Source organism: Colletotrichum abscissum (assembly GCF_030869225.1).
Source record: "Colletotrichum abscissum strain IMI 504890 chromosome Unknown Scaffold_4.1, whole genome shotgun sequence".
In the NCBI taxonomy this organism is placed as follows: Eukaryota; Fungi; Ascomycota; class Sordariomycetes; order Glomerellales; family Glomerellaceae; genus Colletotrichum; species Colletotrichum abscissum.
Window position 1 is genome coordinate 1,524,759 of NW_026850320.1, and position 12,850 is coordinate 1,537,608.

The following is a 12,850-nucleotide window of genomic DNA, read 5'->3' on the forward strand; positions in this document are numbered from 1 at the left end:
AACTGACTACTCAACTATGACGAAGGATGAATACCAGAGACGGGCCTTATCCGGCTAGCTGCAAAAATTGACTTTCAAGAGGCCATGTGTACTATTCAGGAACATGCAGCCTACGCGATCTTCGGATCCATAGCAAAAATTCGACTAGATTGTCGCGGCCCCAACAAGAAGCCAATACCCATGCTATTCTGTCTCGCAATTCTGTGGCTTCAAGTTCTGCGCCACAATCAAGCAATTGCTTCACAGCTGGGAGCGCAGGTCTGATGTGGTTATCGCTAACAGCGGCTAGTAGAGGTGTATGTCCCGCTTTCCCGCGGGCATCTACTTTAGCTCCCAACCTGACTAGATTCTTGATGACGTGAGGGATAACCTCGGAACGACACCCTTTGATTACATGTTCCAAGGCAGTTCCTCCTGTAATAATACCTTGTAAACCACACTTGGCGCCATGTTGAACAAGAACCTCAAGAACTTTTCTTTGACCAACTCTGCCCGCTAACATCAATGGTGTCTGTCTTTTGTGTGCCACCGAGTTGGTGTTCGGATCCTGTTGGAGAAGTACCTCAACGACGTCCAAGTAAGGTAGTCAGACTCGGCAGCAAAATGAAGCGCCGCCATACCATCGCGATCTTTTGGTTCCACATCAGCGCCTTTATCAAGAAGCTTTCGTACGCAGTCGAGATTTCCTGATTTAGAGGCCCAGTGAAGGGGTGTCCTCTGCATCTCGTCTTTCGACTCTATTGCGGCATCATGAGTCAGGAGTATTTCGACGCAGCCCCCGTGGCCCTACTCTACAGCCCAATGAAGAGGTGCCTTCTTTCCTTCATCTTCCATTACAAAATCTGCACCACTGCTAATTAGAGTTTCGAAAAATTTCCTATCAAGTATCTAGGCGCTGGTCGCGGCCATTATTTGACACCAAGGCCGAGATAGTTGGCTATTAGGTATGGATACGAGTCGTCTAGCTGGATAGGTTTTACGTATCACCTCGGTGGCGGGCTTAATCTATGATTCGAATAAAGCGACGTATCTACCACATAATATCCTCGGATAAGTTATACGGGTATATTTCTAGTTAGCGTTCCACTTTGGCTAATTTTAGAGAGAATGGAGCAGACGAGGTATTATACGACTAGGATGATGGAAGATCTGGAGTTTCATTACATATCAAGTGTACGAAGGAACGTAGAAAGCGCTGGATAGGAGACTTCCAGTAAGGAAAGCGTCCTCGCATGATGAATAGTGCAAATACTTCACAATAAGGGAAGTAGCTGTGCCATGACAGGGTCATTGACAAGCTTACATGTGCTGACAAGAGTGCTCAAGAACAGTGATCCGTAGGGAAGACCAAGAGCACACAAGTCCGATTCAACAGCATAATTATAGTGGGGAAACAAGACTGACTGCTACATGGCTGACTGTAAAGCCGTTACTTCCACGAATTTGGCTTTTTCCCAAGATGAAATACCCCTCACATGCTGCCCACTGTAGTTGCGCGACTTGCGGCAGCAGATTAAATCAGCGATACTCCGACTCCTGTTGCTTGACCAAAGTCTGTGTGGCCGTCTGAATCTTGTGGAACTGCCACGGTTTGATCTTTCTTTCAAAGAGCTCGTCCAGCTCGGCTGCGGATCGTCTGCAAAAGAGCTTGTATTAGCAAGTGGCTCTGCTGGCAAAATGTGTAGGATGGATTGTCTACCCAGCGGTATCGGGGATAAGGAACCAGATGCCAATCACGAAAGGCAGCCCAACGCCAGCATAGAACCAGCCTGTTTTGAGACCCCAGTTCCACTTATTGGCGTTGACCACTAGATCATATTGTCAGCACTTCTTCTATCGAGTACCCCTTCGTCTCGGAGTTAATCAACGTACTATAAGGCACTAGAACGTTCATGACGATACCAATGACACAGGTACACGCGGCACCGAAGCCGGCTGTGTGGGGGCGTAGCCGCTGCGACGAGATCTCGCCGATGAATCCCCAACCGGCCGCCCCGCTAGCCGTCATGCCAATATCTTCAAAAACAATCTTGTTAGCAGGCACGTGTACAATGATCATAAAGTCCGCCCATTTTTGATGAATTGTACGACGAAAACTTACTCCAAAAGCAGGCGAACAGCACGAATACATATGTCGACGCCCTGACCTGCTTTATCACGCCGATGATGCCGATGACTGCGCAAGAGACCCAGCACAGCGTGATGCCTCCGCACGCGATCCACCGTCTACCAAGCCAATCAGCCGTGAAAATAGTCACGATAATTGTGGCAATGTTGATCGACGATGTGATGACCTTGATAAGGAACGGGTCCTGTAGCCCCGCCTGCTGAAAGAAATATGTCCCAAAGGTCGCAAACAGTGTGAGGCCGATAAACTGTTGCGACAGGTTTGTCCAGAGGGAGATCAGCGTCCGCAGTCCGTCGGTGCCCCGGAATATCGCCGTCCACTTCTCGCGTTTCTGCTCCATCGCTACGGAACGCTCGTGCTCCACCGTCATCAGCAGCGTTGCGTACTGTCGGTCGAGATCGAAATCGGGAACGCCGCGATATAACCAGGCGAGACACTTCTTTGCGCGCGACTCATCGCCACGATTGACGCACCAAGCTGGGGATTCGGGCAGAAAGACGTATATGAGGATCATGAGGCCAATTTGCGCCCATTGCGTGTATATAGGGTTCAAGTAGTTGTATGGCTCGTTCTTGTTCAGGTTCTGTAGCGCGACGTGGGCGCAGAAGGTGCCAACGGTCCACCAGAAGGAGTAGCACATGAGCAGGCCGCCGCGGATCCGAACAGGTGCGACCTCGGCGATGTAGACGGGGAGGGTCGACTGTAGGCAGCCGACGCCGACGCCGGCAAGGAGCTTTGCCACGAGCCAGGCGGGCCAAGCGCGCGCGACGCTCTCAACGGCGACGCTGACGGCGAGGACAAGCCAGAGGGTATACATGGCAACCTTCCGGCCGAATCGAGAGGAGAGAAAGGGGATGGTGGTCATGCCAAGGACCTGGCCGACGGACATGATGGAGGACCAGCCCGAGAGGATGGGGGAGTCAAGGTAAGGTTTTCCAGAGGCGTCGGCAAGGGTCGCGAATTGGTGGACAAAGCCCTTATTTGCTACGATGCTGGCGTTCAAGCTGGATGTGGGTGGCGTGACGGGGTTAGCAATGTAAACTAGAGATTGGGGCACAATGGATGCGCGAGGAGGAGCAAAGTGTGAAGCGTACCCGATTTGATAGCCATCAGTGGCGGCGCTGAAGGCCGCCGCGAAGCACGCAGCTGAGGCGATCTTGAAGAGCTTGACCGTCTCCCATATGGATAGAGACTCGTATCCCGAAATGTTTTGGCCGCGGGTTGCCGCGTCGACAGCTGCGTCGCTGAATTTCAGGCCATCATCCGCCGGGTCTTCAACGTAGGCCACGTTGTCGACCGGCTTCTTGGGAGTTCCACGTGGAGATTCCATTACTGCACAGGATAAAGGGCAAAACCAGAAAAGAGTATGGCTACTAACTTTTTGGTATGATGATTGCTATTCTATTTCGGAATCTGGCTTGGTTTTTATCTTGATACATCGGCACGTGTTGTCACGAAACGAATCGATTTTCATCGAGACGGTGGTGGTCTAGACCTATCGGAACAGTCTGCAAACAACGTCTTGTGTCCAGCTCACCAAAGACCTTCGTATACAATAATGTGATGGACTTGCCCGAAGAATGGACACTTCTGTCCGCTGCCAGGGACATTTGCTCGCATTCGTATTGTGGGTCCGCTGCTCGTTGTCTATTTTCCCAAGCCTTCTCATGACGAACGATCCGGGGTATGGGACCCCGCGAGGACCCCACGGGGATAATCTAGGTTACTTTGGTGGGGGGGGGGGGGGAACTTACCCAAGATGGGCGTTCCGAGGCTTCGGACTATAAACAAGTACGGAGGATACCGAAGCTATCGCTAATTAGTACCTGGGACAAGCACGCATAATCCTTTTTGAATTGGGACGTTGACACGATTGATGTCAAGCTTGGAGACTGTTCGTATCTTCCGTATGCCGTACACAGGGCTTTCCCATTGGGCTGCCGTCATCTACGCTTTACTATGCAGTAACGACCTCCGATGCAATGCGACGTGGTGGTTGGGGCTAGTAAACGTCTATATCTCTCATTGGACGAGAGTACGAAAAAATGTACGAAAATTCTCCAAAAGATGGACCGGAATTGGGTGACTGTTGGGTGCTTTGAGGAAAGACTACCCGAGTAACCGGGAATGGCATCATGGTCATTGATGAGGATGCAAGGACTAGGACACTGGATGACATAGGTCGAACTGAAGTTGTCAAGTTTACGAGAGGGGGATGGCGAAGACATTTCCTCTTGAAATTTTGAGAGTGTGTTGATAGTGTCTACATGTGCCCTCAAGTACTCGCACATCAGGTAAGGAGAAGGAAGATCAGATTTCTGAAAGGTGCAATTGATTTGACTAATCAGAACAATGGTGTCATTTGAAAGTCGACTTGCAAGAGAAGACGTAATTTAAGGTACTTGATAAACCCGCCATCCCAAAGTACATGTCACCTCTTGCACAACATACTCCATAATCAAGTACCGTTAGCAGGCTGCTTATACTCAACACCATCGATGGTGGTGACCAAAGTCCCACTCGCGTTGAATAAGTTCAGCTCCGCGTCAATAATCAAGTGAAAACCTCCCTCGCTAGTCTTCTTAGTCCCATTGACCACCCCAGTCTGAACAATATCAGAAACCCAGTCAACCTGATTCGTCCAGAAGTTGGGGAGAAGAATCTTCACCGTGACGTCCTCAAAGCCATTCAGGATGTGCTCCCCATCATCCGAGTAGTTGGTGTAGTTCACTGCAACGCTGCCCAGCCCGCTCACATTAGTAGAGTCCGGGGCAATGCTTACACCAGCAATACCAGAAACCTTCCCACGGAGTGTATAGTTGCCTGGCTCGACCGTAAACGGCGACTCCGGGATAGCTGTGCCCGGAGGAAATGGCGTGGCCCAAGGGATCACGTCCGGAATCTTGTAAATTGGCGCCGGCGCGGTAGCCTCGCGACCAATCCGTTGAGCCAACATCACGCGATACTCCCTGCCTCCTTGGGCCGTAGACTCGGGGCAAGGAAGGGGATTCGCGCCACCACATGAAGGGGAGACCACGAGAGCCTGCCAGTACGTAATCTTTGTTCCGTCCAAGGAGAAGGCCGGGTCCGCTCTGCCATTCCAGTTCGGATCGTTGATGGCACCGCCGCTCTCGACCCCCGCAGCATTGATCCGCTGACCATAATAGTCGCCGCGATCGCCGTAGCGATCGATTAAGATTGTCTGGAAGAAGCGACGGGGGCCGTTGTTGCGAGTGGAGGCGGCCACAGTCACAGCAACGAGGTCGATCAGGGGCGGGATCCCACGCATGCCAGACATCCACATCTGGCGGTTCGTACCTCGCGTGTCCATGGCAACGAACCAGTCGTTATCGGCAGAGAAGGCCATGGGATCCACGTATTCTGGGTGGCTAGTGAGGCGGCGGACGGCGCCCGTCTGTACATGTACGGCGAAGACGTCGATGTTGGTTGACTCAACGGGGTTGCCGATATAGGTGATCTCTTCGCCGTTCCCGCTGAAACCGCGCAGCTCGCCAACGGCGATAGCATTGTTGTGGATGATGAGTTCGGAGCCATTGGTTGTGATGGGGTTCGCGCGCGTAGGGTCGAAGAGCAAATTCACGTCGACGAGATCATAGCGAGGGGCGAGTGTTTCGCCCACAGTTCGCTCAGCGTTGAAATTGAGGCGGCCAGTGTAAGCGAACTGACCGCCTGTACTGGTGAAAGAGCTCCATCCCATGTGAACGTCGTCTGGATGCAGGCGCATTTCGCGAGGACTGCCGCCCTTCCCCGAGCCATCGGCTGCAGTGTTCCAGTGGATCGGGTAGATGTATGTCTTGTTCGGGGTGCATGCATCGCTTTCCAGAGGCGCCCCGCCGCAGTCCAGAATGTTGTGACCCCAAAGCGCCTTGTCGCCGCTGCGGAAGACGTGAGGGTAGTCCTTCTGTGGGTCAAGAGAGATGGCGTTGACGGCGGGAACACCGCAGCTGAGACACTTCCATGGATCGCCGTTGGTGAAGTTGGTGCCATCTGCCTTGATGAGAAGAACATGCTCCCCATCGTAGATGCTTGCAGGGTTGGGAGCTGTAGGGGCGCCGGTGAAGACCACGTTGACGATAACATTTTTGCCATCCGGTGTGAAGTCTCCCGCCTGAAAGTCGCCGACGGCTTTGGCGATGCATCCTGTCCCACGAGGGTTGATCAAAGTTGTACAAGAACCTTCATCGGAAGATGGAGCTACGGGGGGAAGAGGTAGCTCAACAATATGGAATACTTCCGGTTGTGGGGGTGAAGGTACGGTATCCGCCGTTGCGAGGCTGGCTGTGAGAGCAACCGCGAGGATAGAAGATAACATGGCTGAGACAGTTGTGTGAAATCGAGAAATTCGCTTCTCGACAATGTTGTGACACATCTATATAGCCGTGCTCTCAATTTCACATATTTCAGCGACCAGCAGTCGTCTTTATGATCATGGAAAACTCTCGGACCTGAATCTGGCGTGAAGATCCCGATACGAACCTTTCGGGCTATTCTGGAGACAGCGTCGCTCATGAAAATTGGGGCCCATGAATACGGAATACGGCTCAGCATGCGAGGATGCTAACTCGACTTGTGGACTCATGAACAACAAGCTAGATGCCAATAGCACCCCCTCTTTGAAATTTGTTTCCGTCTGAGTCTATCTCGATACTACCTTCCTCAAGTGGATGCCATGTGGTCAAAAGTCTCCTACGGTCGTGGGAACGGAAATATTCCCCGACTACCCATTCTCCTGAAGGTATAATAAGGTGTCTTCCAATAGACCGTAATAGAGATGTCTGCATGTTGCAATCACGAGAGAAAGTGTTTGCCAGACTGCAAGATCTGGGCGAGTTTCATACGTACTTTAGAGCTCCAGGATACCTCTAGGAGTCATTATTGAATTCAAGCAGCTCTCCGATTCTTTTTTTTACAGCGACATCCCGTTGTTCCACCAATGATTCATCTAAAAACTAGTCTAATTTTCGTTTCGGTCTCATGGTCAATTGCACTACTCATGTGTCATTTGCATTGTTCTTAGCAACATAAAAGAAGAGCAGAGCTAGTGGGGTGACCCTCTTCGTCGCCGGAATGTATCTCTCAAATACAGGGCAGATCCTTTGGGCGTCCTCTTCTGCGTCTCAAAATCTACATGAAAAATTCCAAACCGTGGACCATACCCAGCGGACCATTCTATTTGGGCTGTGTTAGATCCATTCGGGTCGACTTGCGAATACTGATCTTCGAGGGGGTTAACTTACCAAAATTATCCATAAGGCTCCAAGCATAATAACCCTCTACTCTGACCCCGTCTTCATAAATGGAGCGAGATATAGCGTCAAGGTAGAAGCCAAAGTATCTCTGACGGAAGTGATCTTTCCGCGCAACATCGACATCAATTTCACCGGGGCAGGGACACCCATTTTCCGTGACTATGATGGGAAGCTGATACCGATTCCACACCCAGTTCAATAACTTCCGGAATCCTTCTGGCGCAAGTCGTAGCCACTGGACGCCCGACATGGGTCCAATCTCCACTCCTTGCTTGTTAACTGACGTCTCTTCGATATTGCCAGTCCAGTCATCATCTGCTGGGGGGTCTGGCAGAGCACGCGCGTACTTGGTAGAGTAATGGTTCATACCATAAAATGCGTTGATTGGGGCAGTCTTCCGAAGAAGAGCACGTTCTTCCGCCGTAAACTCAGGGAGGCGCGAGCCGAGGTATGCTCTCATTGAGGATGGGTAGTCTGTTCCCAGAAACACTGGGTCTCCGAACCAGCCAATGTAAAACTCCATTCTGCGTTGAGCGGCTTCTACGTCGGTCTGATTGCCTTCATCAAAAGGTTCGTAAAAATGTCCGTTGAGAACAATCGATATTTCTCCTTTCTGAGATGGTTGAAACTCTTCCGCATAAACTTGTACCACGGAAGCATGAGACAAAATGATTGTATGACCGACGCGCCAAGGTTCTGTCTTGGTGTTGGCACCACTGGCAGCACAGCGGCCTGGCGCCAGTACACCACTGTGATGCGCGAAGATCGAGATGATATAGGGCTCATTGAAGGTCACCCATTTCTTGACTCGATCGCCAAACCGAGAGAAGCAGATCCGGGCGTAGTTCTGGAAATCAGCTCTATACTCGGCTGTGTCGAGTAATCCTTTGTACCTTTCGTAGAGCTCTTGTGGGAGATCCCAATGGTAAAGAGTCACCACAGGCTCGATGTTGTTTGCCAAGAGTCGGTTGATGAGATCGTCATAGAAAGCGACACCTTTTTCGTTGATAGGGTCATTGCGTCCCCCGAGAGGAATTATGCGTGTCCAGGCCAGGGAAAATCGGTAGACGTCAACGCCGAGGGAGGACATGAGTTCTACATCTTCGGCTACCCTGTTGTAGTGGTCGCATGCTACATCGGCATTCTCACCATTTGTTCTTGACGGCTCGAGATGGGTGTACACATCCCAAATCGACTTCCCTTTTCCATCTTGGGAAATGCCACCCTCAATCTGGACGGCGGCAGTGGCGGTGCCCCAGACAAAATCTGACGGAAGTCGGAGATCCTCACGTAGGAGATCATGGCCGGTTGACTGACTGTATGCCACCAGGTCTCCAGCCTGGAACATGGCCGCTTCTTTGGACATGATTGGAAAACAAGCCTGGTTGAGATCGGAATGATGATGACAATGCCAGCCAAGCTGGGTGCAAGCGTCAAGCAGTCTTCGATCAGAATAATGGGACAATTTAAGTACCAGCATACTGCAGCAAACACTCGTATCAATATTCACCGAGCCTGTTCTGATGATACAGCGATCCTCCTGTTCTTGGTCAGCTCGCTGCGGGGAGGGGCTCATAACTCAGCATGTATGCTTCACGAGGAGCAGTCAAGACAGTCACCTTGGGCTCAACTGACACGTCAAAAACCAAGCTTCCTGCTTGAAAGTACCCTCTTAGCTTGGCATCAATACGATATACGTACGAATACGGGTGGAGACTGTTGGACTTAGGTCACTAGAGGATCTGCGCCTGGTTTTCCGCCGCTGTGCTCTAGGCGAAAATTACTAAAATAAGACAATAAAGATGGTTCCTAGCTGAGGTCGCTGTATGTTGCGCCGACACAACAATCTTTCGGGGCTTACCAGAAACCCGAGAAGATGCTGCCTACGGTTGTAAGAATTTCAGGTCGGAATTACTACAGATGCTGAGTGATGAGCCATATCGATGGGCAAGCTCACGACCTTTGCGGATTATTGAGACCCATTCTCGCTGGCCACATCAAGACCGACTTCTGAAAAGACGCCATCGCAGTTCATCATTAACAACAGCGAGATTTACATCATGGCTACGATTACCTCTGTTCAGTTCGAGCACTATCATGCCTCTGGCTGTATTGGAGTTCATGAGACCACACCAAGACTCTCTTGGAAAATCGAGGGAGTCTCCACAGACTTTCGTCAAATTTCCTATGAGATTGAGCTCTCTGAGACGATTCTTACTATCTCAAAGGTCGTATCGACCCTGAAATGTGTATCATCTGCATCAAGTTTGGTGCCGTGGCCATTTCGAAAGCCACTTTCTTCACGTCAGCGGATTTCGGTGAGAATCAGAATCTGGGACCAGGACGAGAAGGCGACTGATTGGAGCAAACCATCGCACTTTGAGGTCGGTCTTCTTGCTCGTACAGATTGGAGTAGTGAGCGCATCGCTGCACCCTGGGGCCCCGGAACAGTCGCTCCCGACCCAGAGCAGCTCTTTCGCAAGCAATTCTCAGTCAATTTCCCCGCCCTTCAGGCTAGATTGTACGTCACAGCACAGGGCGTTTACGAGGCAGGAATTAACGGTCAGCGAGTTGGCGACTATTTCCTCGCTCCAGGATGGACATCTTATGAAGGAAGACTTCAGTATCAGACGTATGATGTGACTTCGTTGCTTTCTAGCAATCAGCCTGAGAACTGCATTGGAGTCCGTGTTGCAGAAGGGTGGTTTTCTGGGCGTATAGGATTCGAGGGCGGTCATCGAAATATCTGGGGTCCTCACACAGCACTTATTGCTCAGCTGGAAATCATATCTGGCGATGGGATTATCCAGAGAATCTCGACAGACGGATCCTGGGAGGTCGCTCGTGGTCCCATCATACTTGCTGAGATCTACGACGGAGAGAAGTATGACGCCACCCTTGACTTGCCAAATTGGTCGAAATGGGTGGCCGCCAGCATGTCGGACGGACTTCGCTTTGAGAAAGTGATAACTCTGGAATTTTTGCCGATTTCGACCACTTTGGTCGCTGGATACGGCGAGCCGGTGCGGAGAACTCAAGCCGTCGGGCCTGTCAACCAAATAACGACTCCCTCCGGCAAGACGGTCATCGACTTTGGTCAAAACCTCGTCGGCTGTCTCAAGTTTCGTAACATCAAAGGACCCAGAAATCACAAAATTACCTTCTCACACGCCGAGGTGCTAGAGAACGATGAGCTCGGAACGCGCCCTCTGCGTATCTGTAAAGCTGTAGATGAGTACATCTTGAGCGGTGCCCCAGAGGGAGAAGGGTATGAACCTCGATTCACATTTCACGGCTTCAGATATGCACAGATCGATGGGTGGACTGGTGATCATGACTTGATATCATCAGTCGAAGCCATAGTCTGCCATACAGATATGAAGGCTGCTGGGTCATTCTTCTGCTCCGACCCCCTCCTGAATAAGCTATACCAAAACATTGTTTGGGGCATGCGCGGAAACTTTCTGTCTGTACCGACAGACTGCCCTCAACGAGATGAAAGGCTTGGTTGGTCGGGTGACCTAGCGCTTTTCGCACCGACGGCAACTTTGTTATTTGATTGCTATGGAATGCTGAAGAACTGGCTCATTGATGTAGCATACGACCAAGAGGTTCTGGGTGGTGTGCCGCCGATGGTCAGTCCGAATGCCACACTTCCAGATCCGATATGGTGTAGAAGAGTGCCTTGCGCTATCTGGCACGATGTGACTATTCTAGCTCCTTGGGCGCTCTATCAAGAGACTGGAGACGACAGCATTCTATCCCAACAGTATGGCAGCATGCTGACTTGGATGGCCAAGTTGCCACGCAACCAATCTGGTGCAAGGCACTTGTGGGACAACTCAGTTTTTCAGCTCGGCGTGCGTGGCTCTCCCGATTTAAGTTTTGCGGTCATACTGATGTTCGACAGGATTGGCTCGATCCTACCGCTCCCCCAGATGCGCCGTGGAAATCCCCGACAGACGCGAAGATGGTCGCCAACATGTTTCTCATCCAGAGTCTGCGGCTGATGGCTCGCATATCTGGCATCCTTGGTGAAGAGACCAGGAAGGTCGACTTTGAATCAGAGTTCAGGGCAGCCAAAGCACAGTTCCATCAAGAATACGTGACTCAAAATGGGCGGATTGTGTCAGACACCCAGGCAGCATACGCTTTAGCCATCTGCTTGGATGTGTTGGACGAGTCGCAGAAAGTTCGGGCCGGCCAACGTCTGGCGGAACTCGTGAAGAAGAATGACTTCAAAATTGCAACAGGATTTGCTGGAACACCATACCTCTGCGAGGCACTGTTCATCACAGGGCATGTTCAAGTAGCCTACCGCATGCTTTTGGAAAAAGAATGCCCGTCTTGGCTGTATCCCATCACTATGGGGGCTACAACGGTCTGGGAAAGGTGGGATTCTATGCTCCCCGACGGAAGCATCAATCCAGGCGAGATGACCTCTTTCAATCACTATGCCTTCGGTGCTATTGCAAAGTTCCTGTTTGAAAGAATAGCAGGTCTTCAGAGACTTGAGCCAGGGTGGACGAGATGCCGCATTGCTCCAGCTATTGGAGCTGAGTTCTCCCACGCCTCGGCGTCTCATATGAGTCGTCATGGGCTCATCGAGTGCTCTTGGGAGACGAAAGTGGTCAATGGAGGCAAAGAGATGTTGCATGTTAGACTGAGTATACCTCATGGTGTCACCGCCGAGGTTGTGCTACTGAGCGAAGAGGGAGAGAAACTGGAGGTGGTAGGTGTGGGGGAATGGAATTTTAAGACGATTTTTGTCCGGGATTATGACTGGCCTGTATTACCCCTGAAGAGCAAGTCATGATAATAGATCCTAATAGACGGCAGAGTACCGACTTACTTAAACTTACTGCGACTAACTCGTCGTAGTAGATTAGTAATGCAACGGAAAATGGTGATTAAAATTATCAAGGGCATTACAAGTCCGGTTTCTGTTGGTGTAAAGATATCACTGTTTTACGACAATACTTCGTCAATATGTCCGCCGAAGAATAATCAATACGGGTGGGACCTCGGATTGTGAGCGTGCCAAGGTGATGTTATTCAGTTCATCCGACTTGTTGCTTCTTCGCTCCCGCGAAACATACTTTGCAGCCTGAATAAAGTCTCATCAAACTGTAATGTATGGAACCTTGGTCAAACTGATCACTGTGCCTCATGCAAGTGAGAGAACGAATGATCCGGGGCTGAAGCTAGTTTACGTGTACGTGCTTCTTACTTTCAACCACAAGAAGAAAGCGAAATTAGTACTTTAGTTGAGCTTCTTTTTTAATCACATCAAATTTACTCGAAAGATCGAACGCAGTAGAAGTCACTGTCAGGACAACCGGTTTGCCTATCATTTGATTGGCAACGCCCTCAGAGGCGTGTGATCATGTCTAGTATCCATGTAGGGAACCAACTGAGAGTTATCTTTGGAAAGATATGCTTCATGTAAGGA

General features: G+C 50.7%; 5 protein-coding genes across 5 annotated transcripts; 2 read left to right on the plus strand and 3 right to left on the minus strand.

Moving 5' to 3' along the window:
- Positions 1–91: 91 nt before the first annotated feature.
- CABS01_02443 (uncharacterized protein) lies at positions 92–502 on the minus strand (the record flags this gene model as incomplete). The annotated part of the gene is made up of 1 exon (XM_060535821.1): positions 92–502. One exon carries the CDS (start codon positions 500–502, stop codon positions 92–94), a length of 411 nt encoding a protein of 136 aa, XP_060396126.1.
- Positions 503–1,518: 1,016 nt separating this feature from the next.
- Positions 1,519–3,458, minus strand: CABS01_02444 (sugar transporter; the record flags this gene model as incomplete). The annotated part of the gene is made up of 4 exons (XM_060535822.1): positions 1,519–1,636; positions 1,700–1,808; positions 1,873–2,016; positions 2,102–3,458. 4 exons carry the CDS (start codon positions 3,456–3,458, stop codon positions 1,519–1,521), a joined length of 1,728 nt encoding a protein of 575 aa, XP_060396127.1.
- A 250-nt stretch (positions 3,459–3,708) lies between these two features.
- Positions 3,709–3,915, plus strand: CABS01_02445 (uncharacterized protein; the record flags this gene model as incomplete). Its single annotated transcript, XM_060535823.1, has 1 exon — positions 3,709–3,915. The coding sequence occupies one exon, from the start codon at positions 3,709–3,711 to the stop codon at positions 3,913–3,915; it is 207 nt and encodes a 68-aa protein (XP_060396128.1).
- Positions 3,916–4,586: 671 nt separating this feature from the next.
- Positions 4,587–8,764, minus strand: CABS01_02446 (uncharacterized protein; the record flags this gene model as incomplete). Its single annotated transcript, XM_060535824.1, has 2 exons — positions 4,587–6,289; positions 7,387–8,764. 2 exons carry the CDS (start codon positions 8,762–8,764, stop codon positions 4,587–4,589), a joined length of 3,081 nt encoding a protein of 1,026 aa, XP_060396129.1.
- Positions 8,765–9,458: 694 nt separating this feature from the next.
- On the plus strand, positions 9,459–12,214 carry CABS01_02447 (uncharacterized protein; the record flags this gene model as incomplete). Its single annotated transcript, XM_060535825.1, has 2 exons — positions 9,459–11,258; positions 11,309–12,214. The coding sequence occupies 2 exons, from the start codon at positions 9,459–9,461 to the stop codon at positions 12,212–12,214; spliced, it is 2,706 nt and encodes a 901-aa protein (XP_060396130.1).
- Between the last annotated feature and the right edge of the window lie 636 nt (positions 12,215–12,850).